At 31.2% G+C, this 14696-nt stretch overlaps 1 protein-coding gene across 12 annotated transcripts in view; it reads right to left on the reverse strand.

Annotated features, from left to right (window-relative positions):
- LRRC7 (leucine rich repeat containing 7) overlaps window positions 1-14696 on the reverse strand; it is a 433981-nt gene that overhangs the window by 82610 nt on the left and 336675 nt on the right. For 9 of the 12 annotated variants that reach the window (XM_037499527.2, XM_037499529.2, XM_037499526.1 and 6 more), the window contains 5 exons: window positions 11848-11917; window positions 9812-9911; window positions 7421-7545; window positions 5163-5411; window positions 450-650 (listed from right to left, as the gene is read on the reverse strand). In XM_037499527.2, coding sequence (XP_037355424.1) covers window positions 450-650; window positions 5163-5411; window positions 7421-7545; window positions 9812-9911; window positions 11848-11917 — 745 coding nt within the window. Of the gene's footprint in view, window positions 1-449; window positions 651-5162; window positions 5437-7420; window positions 7546-9811; window positions 9912-11847; window positions 11918-14696 lie in introns of those variants that run through there. The other 3 variants (XM_037499531.2, XM_054691288.1, XM_037499532.2) reach the window with 3 other exon arrangements.

Genomic DNA, 14696 nt, shown 5'->3' on the forward strand with positions numbered 1-14696 from the left:
AGTAATGTTTTTGATAAAGGTTGTAACCCAAGCACAGTGATTTTTGAAAAAATTGAATTTAAATGAGGTTGGGGATTTTATTGAGATTTGTGGAAAAAAATTTTCACTTAGTCTTTTCTAGTGGCTCATAAAGTAGAAGTTTGGGGTAGCCAAAAGAATATCATGAAAATAATATAATGAACTTACTTGCCAGGCCTAGTTAGAAGAGCAAATCCTTCTGTGTGTATTGGAACTTTTGGAGCTGTATTAATGAATTTAGACCATGAGGGTGTCATTTATCTGTAAGTTATGAAATGCCACTCTCATGGTTTCAAAGAGTAGAGAAAATGACTTATATTTTAGGAAAAAAAGATGCATCAAGAAAGATTTATTTCAGTTAAAAAAAAAACATATTTAGTAATTCCAAAAAATCCAAACCACACTGGCAATTACCAAAAACCTTGAAATACCTCCACTGTAATCTCCTTTGGGGCTACAGGCCACTTGTGTTCATATTTTTCTTTCACAGTTTGCTCCGTGTTAGCAGTTGGATTTGAATTCTCAACACGCACTCCATGGCTTGGCTTACCCACCAGATTTTGAACAGATTTTACCATATTCTTTAAATCCTCTGGGTAAGGAGTTGGATATCGTTTTAGGTTTATTTCAACCTAGAAGTTTATAAAAAGAAATTTAACATAAAAATAACCTTCAACAAGCATGTTCACAAAACTACTCCATTTTATGTGCAGTAGTATAACCAAATGCAATATAGTGAGTGTTGAGCGGGCTGAGAAATGGTGCTGTGGAGCAGAATACAAGTTCTGCCTCCTTGAACTTGGCTCCACAACTGTCCACTCTTTTAGGTTGAAACTTTGTTTTTTTCCCAGTTATATTCAATCTTTCCTAATGTTGACATGGTTGAAATAGCAATAGGTCAAACACTTAAATGACTGGCAATTTCTGAACACTTAATCAAATTGCTATCAGTTGCTTTTACAGTTTAGAAGTTGTTCCCTTCCTATCTTAATTATTTTGAAGAAGTTATTTTGATGTGAAAAATATCTTTGTCAGATCAGTGCAGATTTAGGGTTGGAGACCCCAAAGATTTACAAGTAGCATTATCATGTATTAAAAAATGGAGTTGATAATTTCTGTTTCCCAAATATGCATTAATTCTATGTTGATGAGCATGTTACAAAAAAAGGCAAGGAAGCTAATTCTTAACATGTAAGAAACTATGCCTCAGTGTGGCCTAATGTTGAGTTCTTACCCTAATAAAATAACACACTTTGTAGATAATGTCTTAAAATGATGAGAACTAAAGTATTGGAAATAATGTCAAAGACATTAAGATAAGATAAACATGTAAATTTTGGCTAATATTTATCCAGATACCCATTTTTATTCTTGAGTTAATTTTTGGTATACCAAACTGATTTAAGGGACTATAGATACATAAACGATTATTCTTGCATTTAATTTAGAGAGAGAAAACATGGGACATTCAACATAGAATATCCCACCATCAAAGCATTTGTAGTTAAAATGGAATAATCAAAAATTATCCATATTGATTAAAAGGGAGCTGGGGGGAATACGGTAGATTAACACGGCCTGGTTTATTTAAAAATCATGCCTTTTTGCATCTGAGTAGAACCAACTTTATAAAATGAGATGGTTTATATGATTGTGGTGAGTATGTGTCTGTGGAAAGTGTGTGGAGGTGGGTGGGGAAGGGGAGAAGGTAGAAGAGAAGCTAAAGATTGAAGAGTGGGAATAAGAAAGAAAAGGAGCAAGAGGGAGGGGCATATACATACCCACCCCCACACACCCACGTCATTTATGGGATGTAAGAAACTATGATGGTGGTATAGATTAGAAGATTTTAATATGGATTCAAACACTTTTGCTCATCTGCAGTTTTAGCAAATCCACCAACTTTGTTACTCCAGCATTTCACCTTCTATAAAGAATTTTCTTTATCAAATACTGAGACTGGATTTCACTATATGATTTCTAACATTCCTTTCAGTACTGAAAATACAAAATTATTTTTCTAATAAGTTTTTGAAAAGCTGATCAAAAACTTTAAAACCTTGTTAGTGTAAATATTGTTTAAATACTATTTAAACTTTTATACTCTCAAATAAGGATGAAATTAATAATATATAGAAAGAAAGCTATAAAAATATAGCCCATGGAAAGTAGATTTTACAGAAAAATATGTGAGGTGATAAAGTATAATATAGATATATCACAGTGTACTTAATTTGTGAAGCATTCCTAAATAAAAATAAAAAGAATGATAGCCATGCTAGACAAGGGCCACTGGAATGCATGCATTCTTGGATCTTTGTTTAAATTGATATTAGAAATGTTAATAAGCAATTACATCCAATTTTTAAATTATATTATTGAGCTTGTGTAAAAGTACTGGACGTCAAGGACTAAAAGTCAAAAAGCTATATTTAAAAATGTAAATTGTAGGATGGAGTGACTGCTATGCCAATTAAGAACGTCTTTAGCATCTTTTAATTTTTAACAATCATATGATGAAAAATAATTCTCAAGTAGGGCATTAAATTAAAATTCTATGCATCTTAGAAAATCCTTAATGCTAAAATTACACTTCTAAATTGAATCAAAGTAAAAAAATGTTCTTTCTTAATTGAATTAAGTACTTGATGGAATCATGTAATCTATTTTTGTAGATGCTATGTACCATTTGACACAATTAGATGACTTTCAATAATGGCCATGGTACCAAGATTTCCTAGCTATTTTATAAGAAGCTAATGTGATATATTGGTCCCATCACCTGATTATGTTTGAGAATTATTTTGTCTGTAAAAATATTTAGCTCTAGAAAAAGAGTAAATTTGCCAGGAAGCTAATGAAACTTAAACTTTAGTCCTTGCCACTGCATGGGGTCCTTCAAAGCCTTCTGAAGGAGCCTACTAATATATTTATGTGACTTTGTTATATTCAATCCTTTAAAAGGACCCTTCCTCAAACTGTGAAAGCTTCAGGTCTCATGAATCTTGGATTTATTCCATGTAGGCAATGAGTTCCTTGTTTTGCACATATCAGTCTACTTAAGCATTTTTAAAATCTGGACACATTTGGCAATCTACATTCTAATATATATACATATATTTCTATATAGATAAAAAATACTATAATACTTGTAACTCTTTAGAATTTCTTTCAGACTGTATACAGCATCAGCTATCATTTATTCAGTGTATGCCAGACACCATGCAAAATGTTTTATAGGATTATTTGATTTATTATTTATATAATAAATACTAGTTTTTATTAAATTTAAATATAAATAAATACATGATTAATAATAATAAATGATTTGTGATCAATTGCAATTAAAGTTCATTTAAATTTCATAACCTTATAGCATCTGTTTCCATTTTACAGAAAGAACACTGTTACCAGTCCAAGATCATACAACTAGTAGGTAGCATTGCCCAGATTCAAACTCGGGTCTTTTACTCCAAAGCTATACTAGTGCTACTTGGCTCAAAACTATGGTGTATAGCACGTATTTTTACAGTCTTGTGAAGAAACACAAGTCTAAAGTGTGAATAGAATTGAGTTAAATAGCAAGATAATTTCAATTTTTTAAAAAATAAAGCTAGCACAACATTTTATAATTTCTTTTTCAGTGAAACTACAGTATTCATAATTCTGTTAGGTTTTAACTTCTGTAAAAGCAATTTTGTGCCCTTTTAAACTGATTGTTTTGCTTTCTTATATTTCAGCTCATATGTGCTTCAGAAAGAAATATAATTATATTAATAGTTTGGTAGTACCCCAATACAAAAGAAATTCCTTCATATTTCTGAATATATAAGCTAATATATTTTCTGATTCTAATATGAGGTGAAAAATTTGCAAATTTATTTGTCATACAAAGGTGGGAAAATTTGTCCACTATGTTCTTATTAAAATGTTGTGTATCACTCACCATAAAGTATTTGCTCATTTTACATATACATTTTAATAAAACATTTTTACTGAAATTTATTTTTTTTTAACTTTTGGAAAATAGTAATGTCTTACAATATTCTATATATTGCAGACCTATATGCAGTGCAGTAAATGTATACAGCAGCTGCAAGACATTGGAGACCCCCACAAATTTAGCAATGAAGAAAGAATTAATGTTAAGAACGAGGGCATTCAGAAATGATATCTTGAATTCACACAAAAATATGGCTTTCTTATATAAAAATTAAATTTTCATTTGATTTGGCTATAAATTCCAGTAAGAGAAATAGTTGTTAAAGCTTTAATTATTGATTGTTAAATAGCTTATGTTTAGGAAGTAACTGAAACATTTTCTATAAAAAGGAAACTTAGATTAGTTTTAGTTAGGAAAATGCATTCTCAGCTTGCCTTATATTGTAGAAAGAATATAAGACACAGAATAAGAATCTAGTCCATTACATGTGGATGGTAAGGTTTAGAAAAAATATGGTGTGTTTTCACATCTCATTAAGACATTATTCCCCCCCCCCCATTAAACTCTTAAACACCCAACCTACTGAAATAAGGAAGCCTTATTTGCCACAACTCCCAAACCAATCTTCTCTTACAGGAATTCTCATCATCTGTGCTTTCAAATACAGGGCAATTGATATTTTCAACAGATGTCGATCTTTGTATTCAAAGTCCACTCTTAGTGAATCACAGTTCAAATGTAGTACTATTTTAAGAATCAAATTTTAGTTACTTAATCTCCCCCAGAATCGATATTAAAAAAATTGTGTGTGTATTGGGGGGGGGGGCAACAATTTAGATTGCGTCAATAGCAGCATCAACATTCAGCCCCAGCTATTGGTATTTCCACACTTGAAAGAAAAAAAAATCTTTAAAAATAAAAACAATAAAAAATCTTAAAAAATAAAAACAAAATAATAAAACTGAAGCATGGAACTCAATGCCAGATACCCCACCCTTAGGCACCTCACACGATGGTCCTCCCCATCCCATTGCCAATGTCGATAAACAAAAAATTAAATTGGGATCAAACACTGGCAATTGGAAGGTTTCTATTGTATCCACATTTCTTACCCCAAATCATGCAGAACATACCCCATAAACCACTGTTCCAAGGTTGCCTCTATAAGGGGGTTTCTCCTACCCCAAACACCTAGGCCTACCTGTCTGCCACTTAGAGAGGGAAGAGTGGTGGATTGTGCTGCAACTGGCAATGGAGTGCACATGCTCCTTTCCTGCTGGAGGCCACTTATACAACCCCATGCCAGCTGTGGGTCATTCTGGGGGACGGGCATATCTTGGATCTGCTGATCACACCTGGCCCATGGTGTGCAGCAATCGCCAGACAGTCTGGCTGGTTGGAGAGTAATCCCACGCTGGCCCCTTTCCCAGGGGGCTTGGCAGGTGAGATCCTGTGGGAGAAGGAATCTCCATTTTCTGGGAGAAAGAGGAGCACTGTAGCAATACTTTCACTTTATCATTTTTCTACTCTTGATATTTTGTTCACTCTGGGTAATGCATTTACAACAATCATCAAAAGTTTAGTTTAAATCTATGTAATAATATAGTACAATATCATATGAAGCTAAAGGGTCACAATTTCTTGACATAATGCGGCATTCAACTACACTATATACACACTGCAAGTAGGGCATTATACTCTAGTCCATTTGGAAGTTGATGGCATAGGTCAGTGGTTCCTTTTTATCTTTTTTTTTTAATAAATTAAATGTAAAATGGAGCAAAATTTAATGTACATGTAATGAACCAGAATAGTGATTGATTCAGTATAAGATTTCAGTATATTCCATTCATCATATTTCCATGATGACTTATTTAGAAGTTTGTTTGTGTTCTAATTTGTCCAATAGCCAGTGGCATTGGAAATATTCAAATTAGTTAAAGCCAAGTGGTTTGAGATTTTGGAAACACGTATTAGTTCATTAATATAAACCAAATATAAAGAGAAAAATACGCTCTAAAGTATAATGAACCTACTCTGATTGTAAACAAACCTTATCACATAACACACAAACAGGGCTTCTAAATAATTTCTTGCATTTACTATATCTTATGTTTTCATTGATGCATATAACAGAGTATATTAAATGCACACTTTTCTTCTTGGAATCCTATGAATCTGGATTTTCAGGAAGAATAATGTAGTTTTTGACATTCAATGAAATTAAATAATGAATCAGAGGTTCAGTATAGAATGCATCATCCATTGGTTCTGGATTTAACATATTAAATCCTTAAAAGAAGAACTGAAGTGGTCTAAAGCTTTTTGTTCAGTTTTGCATTTTTTAAAAATGAATTGACAAGTTTAAAAAATATGTCTTTGGTTAATAGACAGCATTAATCAACCATTCAGAAACATTTTTTAAACTCAAATCTTTAACAAAACTGTCACTTGGATTTGGTAATCCACTTTGGGTTCTCTGCAATGATAAATAGTTTAGTTTTGTCAATTGCTTTACTGTTTAATTTTAGTAAGGTTGTAGAGTATGTTGGCTTAAGAGAAAAGTTTAGAAAATGTGGGAATATGGGGACAGAATAAAAAAACACATCAATCTAGATGTATCAATAGGATGCTAATATGATTACTTAGGTAATTAGTCACTAAGAATGAGAGCTGTTAGTATTCATGATAGAAAAAGTGCACAAATAATGCTATAAAAATTAATGAGAGATTCAAGATGTTGCCATGATGATAATATGAAGGTCTGATGTTGGTAAATGGCTATCAATTCTGATACTTACAAATTTAAATAGTGGAAAAATATGGATATTAAAATTAGAATTATTACTTGACTTGGATGAGTTCCAATAAAGGCTTTTTAAATAAAACATTTTGAGATTAAAAAAATTCGAGTTATTTTTTCTAATTAGGTACCATTTCAAGTATTGAAGACTTGTCTTGAAATTTAACAATTCTCACAAATTCTTCTGGAATATCCCAGGGACATAGAGTCTTTCCAAGATTTTAATGCCAATGTAAAATATTAATCTGTTGGTTAGCACATACATGTGCATTTTGGCTTCATTCAGTCTTCATGATGCCTTGCTCAGGAATTAAAAAAAAATCTTAGTATGTCAGAGATGAAATAGTATTTCTGAGATGAAATCCATCACCCATATTTTGTTTGTTCTGGCTTTTCCTCAGCTTGAATCTCTTTCATGTTACTATACTGTAAAATGAGGTGGCATACCAAATTTACTCAGTTAGAATTGGGATATTTGTCTCATAAAGAAGCAATATCAATGCTTCCAAATTACCATCCTGGCACAATGAGACTTGAAGATGTATCTGACCTTCTAACAGAGGACACTCAATTTGTCCTAAAGTCTACTTGAATAATAACAATGGATAAACAAAAAACAATGAGAACACAGGAGAAGCAAAAATTAAAAGGTTCACCTTAACTTTCCCAGCACTTTCGTCATCTTCCTTTTTTTCTTCAAATTCAAAGGCAACAGTCATGCGTTGTTGTCTCTGTTCTTCCCACAGTGTAGGGTTAAAGCTGTCACTGTCTGACTGGAAATCTAAGTTAGATTCCAAAATATTATTGCTTTCTTACATAAAGGGTTAACAATTGATAGAGCTTAATATACTATGCAAAAAAAAGTGATTGGTACTACAAATGCAAAAATAAAAAGAGGGAAAATGAAGGAAAAGAGAGAAAGGAAGAAAGAAGAAAAGAAAGATGAGAGAGGAAGAAGTTTCCCTTGATATTTGTTAGATGGCCTTTAACATCCTAACTCAAATTCAGCTTTGCTAAGTTATTATGTTAATTACATATTGAGATTGGAGTTTTCCAGTGTAGAGAATGACCTCTCTATAGGATAATAATAACAGAGAGAGCTGGGCTAGGCATATTAAAACATTTCCTCTTTTAATCTTCACAACAGCACAAAGGCAGTACTAAAATCCTCAATTTATTAATGAGAGAATTACAGCTGAGTTTTAAGAGACTTCCTAAGTCAAATAGTTTCTCTGTTGCCCATGCAAGATTCTACTTCACTTGGCATATTTACAAATTCTGTATTTGTAACCAGTGGACTTGATCACTATTTTATAAGAGATTACATAACATTGTTTTTGCAATAAGGTGTGTAAGATTGCAATGTTTTTCTTTCTTTTGTGTGTATAAGATATACTTGTGTCTGGGAGGGGCACTGTTTTACCTGATAGTGAACATGTGGAAATTTTTGTTTTTAACATTAAGATACTGATTAGTTTAAGTGTGTCTCAAATTAATGGGGAATATAAACGATTTATAGATCTTTAATTTACATTAAAATGTTGGCTAGTGGTAATATCTTCTTTGCAACATTATTGTGAAGATGAGATAAAAATGAAATAAAAACACTCTGTCTAGGCTATTTTTCCCCCAGGGAAGGACTTTATATTTCCCTATTTGTTTCAAGGAATTCTAAAAATTTATTTATTACATTCCTGTCTGAAAAAAATCAAAGGGTAACTTGCTTAAAGTTCAAGAAAGCTTTTCTATTGTCAACTCTTCTTCCTTCAGAGGAAAACAACAAAATGAAACACAATTAGGTTAATTCTTTAACATCACACCTTACCTAACTAGATTTATTCCCCTTCCTGGAACAAATTTGGAATTTAATTTGTGAGACATAATCTCTGAAATGACCAGTGAACATGACATATTTTTAGTTTTTCTCCACCACCTTTTGAATGAAATATTTTGATTATAGGGGTAATGAAATGAAAACAGAGTAAAGTTGCAGGAATAAAACCTAATCCTTACATAAGACTTTGCTTATACCATATGTAAACATGATAACTTTTTCATAAATTCAAAAGATCAATTTTATTGAAGTCTGAAAAGTACATATGAAAATGATATCCCTGTTTCATCTGTAAGTCAAAAAATTGAATAAAAATTTCCTAAAATATTCCAAAATGATTTACTTATATATGTAAACCAAAGACTAAAGATGTTTATTATAATTATCTCTAAAATAAGAAATACATGAGCAACTGGTTTCTTTTAAAAATTGGTCTCATTCAAATAGTTTGGTGGATTAGATCTATGGGTGGATTAAAGTGGGTTACTCTTGTAAGAATTACTGTGACTGTGACACTGTAGTAAATGCACATCAGAGCCTGTGTTGTCTTGGGCAAAGGAAGCGATCCATGTGAAATTCTACATGGTAAAGGACAAAACTTCTTTACAAAATTGATAAGTAATGTGATCATAGGAGACAGTTACTGAGAAAAGTTTATTAGACTTTTCAAAGACATATTCCTATTACAGTTGCTGACATTGTTTAGGCAAACATCTTGTAAAAGAAAGAAAGGTCATTTTTACAAATCAATCACCTCTTTATAGTTGATTCTTATGAAATAATTTGGGGGGTGAGATCACAGGACTAAATTTTTAAATTGTGTTTAAGAAATTAGTGAATATGGGAGATAAACCAGCCCACTGGACCTTCCTGAAGATGTGACTATTCTTAATTTGTTCATTTAGCTACCGGTCACATTTGGCTAGCACATTTGACTAATCCTATGTCTTGCAATCAGACAAGAGAAGTTGCTCCTAAAGTCAACATTATTTTTAAGCAAGATACAGAGCATGTTTTGGAATTGTACTCAAAATACCATAGTGTAGATGATGAAATTCATGCTTAGAGTCACCCCCAAACTATTTATGCATGTCATAAAATTATCTTTATAGCTTTGTCTATGTGCCAGTATTCCCTGACAGAAATTGGAAAAAAAATTAGTTCCTTTTACCTATAATTATTATAAGTATAGGGAAAATTTCTGACAATTTACCTTCATCACCACGAGGTTGCTGGGGAAACATGTAGTTAGTCAATACTCTTTGCTTTGTTTCTGGATGGGCTTCAGTTTGTAAAGGGATAAGGGCTTTCGACTGGATGCAAAAACACGATTAAATCAGTAAGACAGAAAGTATGAAGACTATTTCTCTTACATAAGATAAATGTCAACAATTGGCCTCTCCCAACTTGTATGAAAAGTAAAAGAAAAGCAAGGAAAAAAAATAATGAAATAAGACTACTTCTGAGGAATATTTTCAAATCCTAACTTTTTTTTCCTCTACTGTACTCTCAAAACACCCATTCATCTTCATTGAGTAATATCAGTGTGTCTTTAGACCCAAATGTATTAAACTGCTATGAGTAAGTAAGCTTTTGATATGGTCTATCTGACCATTCATTTCATATTGCCATGGAAAAATAAAATGGAATTAAATAAATACATACTACCCAAGTCATCTATGAATTTAATTAATTTTAAACATAAGCATTTATTTTTAAGAAATATTTCTGTAATCAAAAATGGGGTACACATACCGATAAGCAACTGTATTTGTATTTTACGTATCTTTTTATTCACAATATATTTATATTTCGTTGTTATCAATTTGACTTCAGAAAAACTTTTTTGGAGGTCTTTAACAACTCCAATATTATATACCAGAAATAAATTGGAAACAATATTATCTAATGTTTAAAAAATCTTATTTATTTACTAATAAGAGTGAAGTATAAAAGGGATTTGGGATACCAACTAACTAGTCTCTTGAAACTTAGTCAGAAACACATTAAATTACCGTTCTGAATAAATGATGCAGTTTATTCAAAATAAATCATGATATTAGGGAATATCATGATATTAGGGATAAAATATCCCTAATAAATCAATCAATCAATCAATCAATCAATCAATCATGATATTAGGGAATGTTTTTCATAGTACAATATTGTAGAATAGACTGTTCCATTAACACAGTTCACACTGACTACAGAAATTATTCATTTAAAATGATATATTCATGCCTTGAAAAATCAAGTTTATTGATAAGATTTGAATTTTAATGGCACTCTTAATTTTTACTCAGTAGATGGAAGCAAATAACTGGAATAATTGTAGAGACACAAACATTCTTACATTTACAGATTATATTTTGTAGAGGTTAGCTGTAATTTTTCACAAAAGTAGCCCAAAACCTAGATGTCTGAACAATTCTTTTACCAGTCATGATGTTTCCATGCTCAGAAAATAATAATAAACCAAATTCAGGAAGACCTGTTTTCATTATCTATTTACATTTTGAATAAGTGTTTCAAAATTTTAGGATTACAAGAAATGAGTATCAATAAAGTATATCAAAACTGTACATCACCAGTCTTTCTGATGGCAAATCAGATTGTCTTCAACTGTTTCATGCTGATTTCCAGTTGATACTGGTTTAGTTATACTGGTTTAGTTATAATCTATTTTCATGAGTATTAGGAATACTATCAAAACAATTTCACAGAAAATACTGACAATAGTTGCAAAAGATATTTGCAAAATTTCTTCAATAAGGTTTTAGAATTGATTATAATTAAAAAGTATTAGAAGAAAAAGGAACACAGAGGATAGTAATTCCCTCTTGTGGGGATTGTGGTAATGATTTCCTTATTCTTTACTTCAGAGATATAATTAAAGTATATCCTCCAAGGACATTTATGTACCACCTACAGCTAAAAAGCTATAAAAATGATGATTTTGTGTATTAGGTCTCTGAGAATTAGGTAGATGCTAAATTGAAGTATTTAAAGAGGGTGGGGTTAAACTACTGTTTTGTCTACAAGCAATGAAATAGTGTTTGAATTGTTGCCTTTGCAAAGATCTCTGTGTTTGAATTGCTGCCTTTGCAAAGATCTCTCTTCCACAAGGTAAAGTATCTACATTTTGTAGTAATTGTCAAAAATATCTATTGGGAACTAGTTAGTAATTTAAAGTTTCAAATATATTTCATCTTAATAAACAAAATAAAAATTGGGTAATAAAATTATTACCTGATTGTCAGAAAGCCATAAAGCTGCAAGCTCCTTAAGTTTGGTAAATGAGAATGGTAAATTCTTCAACCTGTAAAAACAAGAAAATTCTAATAGCATGGGTGAAAATAAAGTTTATTTTTATGAAGCATTGTTTAAAAGACTAATGTATTGATTTCATTCTTCTTTTCTCCAACTCTTTCTTCACTGAGTAGCCTGGGCTATCTTAAAAATTGAAAATTGCTTGTTTAAACTCCTCAACCCTTCAGATTCTTCCCACCATATCTAAGATAAAATCCATAATTGTTAATAATCTTGTCAGACGCTATCAGATCTGATTCCCAAACTCCCCCTGGAAGTTTCTTCTGTTACTCTTTTCCTGACTTAGTTCCCTCAGTGCCTCTGACCTTCTAGCAGGCAACTACAAGGATTAGGCAAGATCTTTTCCCTGTCTGGAATATTTTCTTCCATACTTCAATTAACTAATCTCATGTCTCCTTCAGTTTCCAGATTACATATCATTTTCTCAAAAAGAATTTTCCTGACTCCTCATTTAAATTACTTCCCCTAATCTAATCTCAAAACACCTTGTTTTCATGCAGGAGACCTATTACAATTTGTTACCATGTATTTTTTGTACGAGGTTTTTTAAAACTGTCTGATATCCCTAGAAAACTGTAGGACCCAAGAGGGAAAGGAGCTATGTCTGACTTAATAATAATGGAATTTACAGCTCCCAGTGTTAAGCTGACTCCAAGTGTGTTCTTTTCTTTTTTCCCCTCACATTGCCTATATAGCATAGTAGACATTTCAAAGATGGAATTTTTGAAAATCAAATTTTGAGATATATGAAGTTGACATTAATGTTGGCATTTAATCAAAATTATCTATTTAACTTTAGCTTTTGCCTTTGTAGAGCCAAACTATCAAATGCCCACAGGTATATCCCTGATATTGTTCATGATCATTAAACTGTGAATACAGAGGCTACCATTTTAGTTAGACAGCAATGTGGGGAATACAACAGGCAGGTCAATGGATTTATTGTGGTTTCTATATGCTCACTTTTGAATATAGACATACATTTTATATATAACTTAGAATAAACATTTCCTTTGTTTTCAATATGCTGAAATGCTATCACAATAGTTAATAAGGATTTTTAAAAAGCTAACTTTATGTACATAAGCAGTTTAGCATTTTTTAATATTTTAATAAATATGAAAAGCTATTGATTGCCAATACAAATATCAGTATGCATTAGCTAGATAACTTTAGGAATACTGTAAATATTTGAAGCTCATAAGTACTTGAAAAATATAAGCAAGAATAACAGATTAAATTATATTATAATTCTCTTTTTATAGAATTGATTGTTATACAAGCATATATAATATTAAGTCTATTTACCCTGAAGAGCTATTTCTAATTTTCAGTTATTTAATTTTGTTTATGCTAGAAATTATGAAATAAGGTCTCACAGGGAAAATTTTTTACACCATATGGGGATGAATTAAAATTAGAACATCAATTTTGCCACATTAAAATTGCACAGGGGGGAGGGGAAACTCCCCTAAATTACATACAACAACATTCATGATAAATCATTGTCAAACCAGTTAGAAAAGTAGAACACAAAGGAAAGAAAATGTTATTGAGAAGAATGAGTTATATTCATTTTTCCTTGGTCTTTAGTGACCATTATTAAAATTGAATTTCTTTTTAGAACTGAAAAATGTGCAAGAAATTGGCCACAGGAGCAAACTTTCAGTTGACAGTGCAAAGAAGTCATCACTTTTGAACTATAATGCAAAACTATGATGCATGACTTTTGGGGTAATATTTCAGATTTAATCTTTTATGCAAGCAGTTTTTATTTTTTTAATCTTAGCAGTTCACTCACTGATGGTAATGTTCAACTTTGGCTGAATATTGATTTTAACCTCAGGTTGAGATACATTAATTTCCTAATTTGACTCTAGCAATTATACTAGGAGATAAATTAAGTATATATTTCTGTCTGATGGAATATTTTAAATTTCTAATGCTGTGAGATTCTCAATGTTTTATTCGTAGCTTTTGCTCTAGTATTTGGCAATGTAGAAAACGTATATTTTCTATATCAACATAACATTTATTAGTGAATAAATGTTGAGTAGACCAAGAATCTAGGAAAATTTATAACATATCATGAAAACTCTCTCTTCAGACTGATTCAGTTACACTGGGGATGTGCTGACTCCATGAAGAATCTGTCTCCCAATATCTCCATGACCATATTTCCTAACTTATTCATAAGAATATAATTAGAATATTTTGAAAAGTTAGAAAAATTTTGAAAATTGGTAACTGACTTTGAGGCACCACATTCAATGTATTTCCCTCATTTTCCTGTCTGGTAACTCAGACAAAACAAAATGAGGTTGATTTGACATGACATACTCTTTTTGTACCAATATATGACGTTTCTTTGTCAACTTGACTTAAAAAATAATGTACCAATCCTTTTAATAAAATATTTTATTCTAACATTACTGAACTAGTGAGGGAATCATTTTTGAAATTCACATTATTCCTACTTTTTTTTCTTAAATAAGCTAAAAACAAATGAGAACTCCCACATTTATATTGAAACTTGGAATTTGATCATACTTCACAAATCCATAATTTTATTGGAAAATCTCTCAGTCTCTCATACTATCACTTGTCTGACTGGAACTTATTGAAAGCAAGTCGATGTATTCTGTTCTTCATCATAATAACTATTTAACTGTTATCTTTAGTCAATTCTTATTTTTATCCTTTCTTATTTAATACAACTGTGGTGGAAACAAAGATTAACTTCAGTTTCACTTTTTCTTTTTACCCAT

This window comes from Talpa occidentalis, unplaced genomic scaffold (genome assembly GCF_014898055.3).
Source record: "Talpa occidentalis isolate TD23 unplaced genomic scaffold, MPIMG_talOcc4v2.1 talOcc4.9, whole genome shotgun sequence".
Classification (NCBI taxonomy): Eukaryota; Metazoa; Chordata; class Mammalia; order Eulipotyphla; family Talpidae; genus Talpa; species Talpa occidentalis.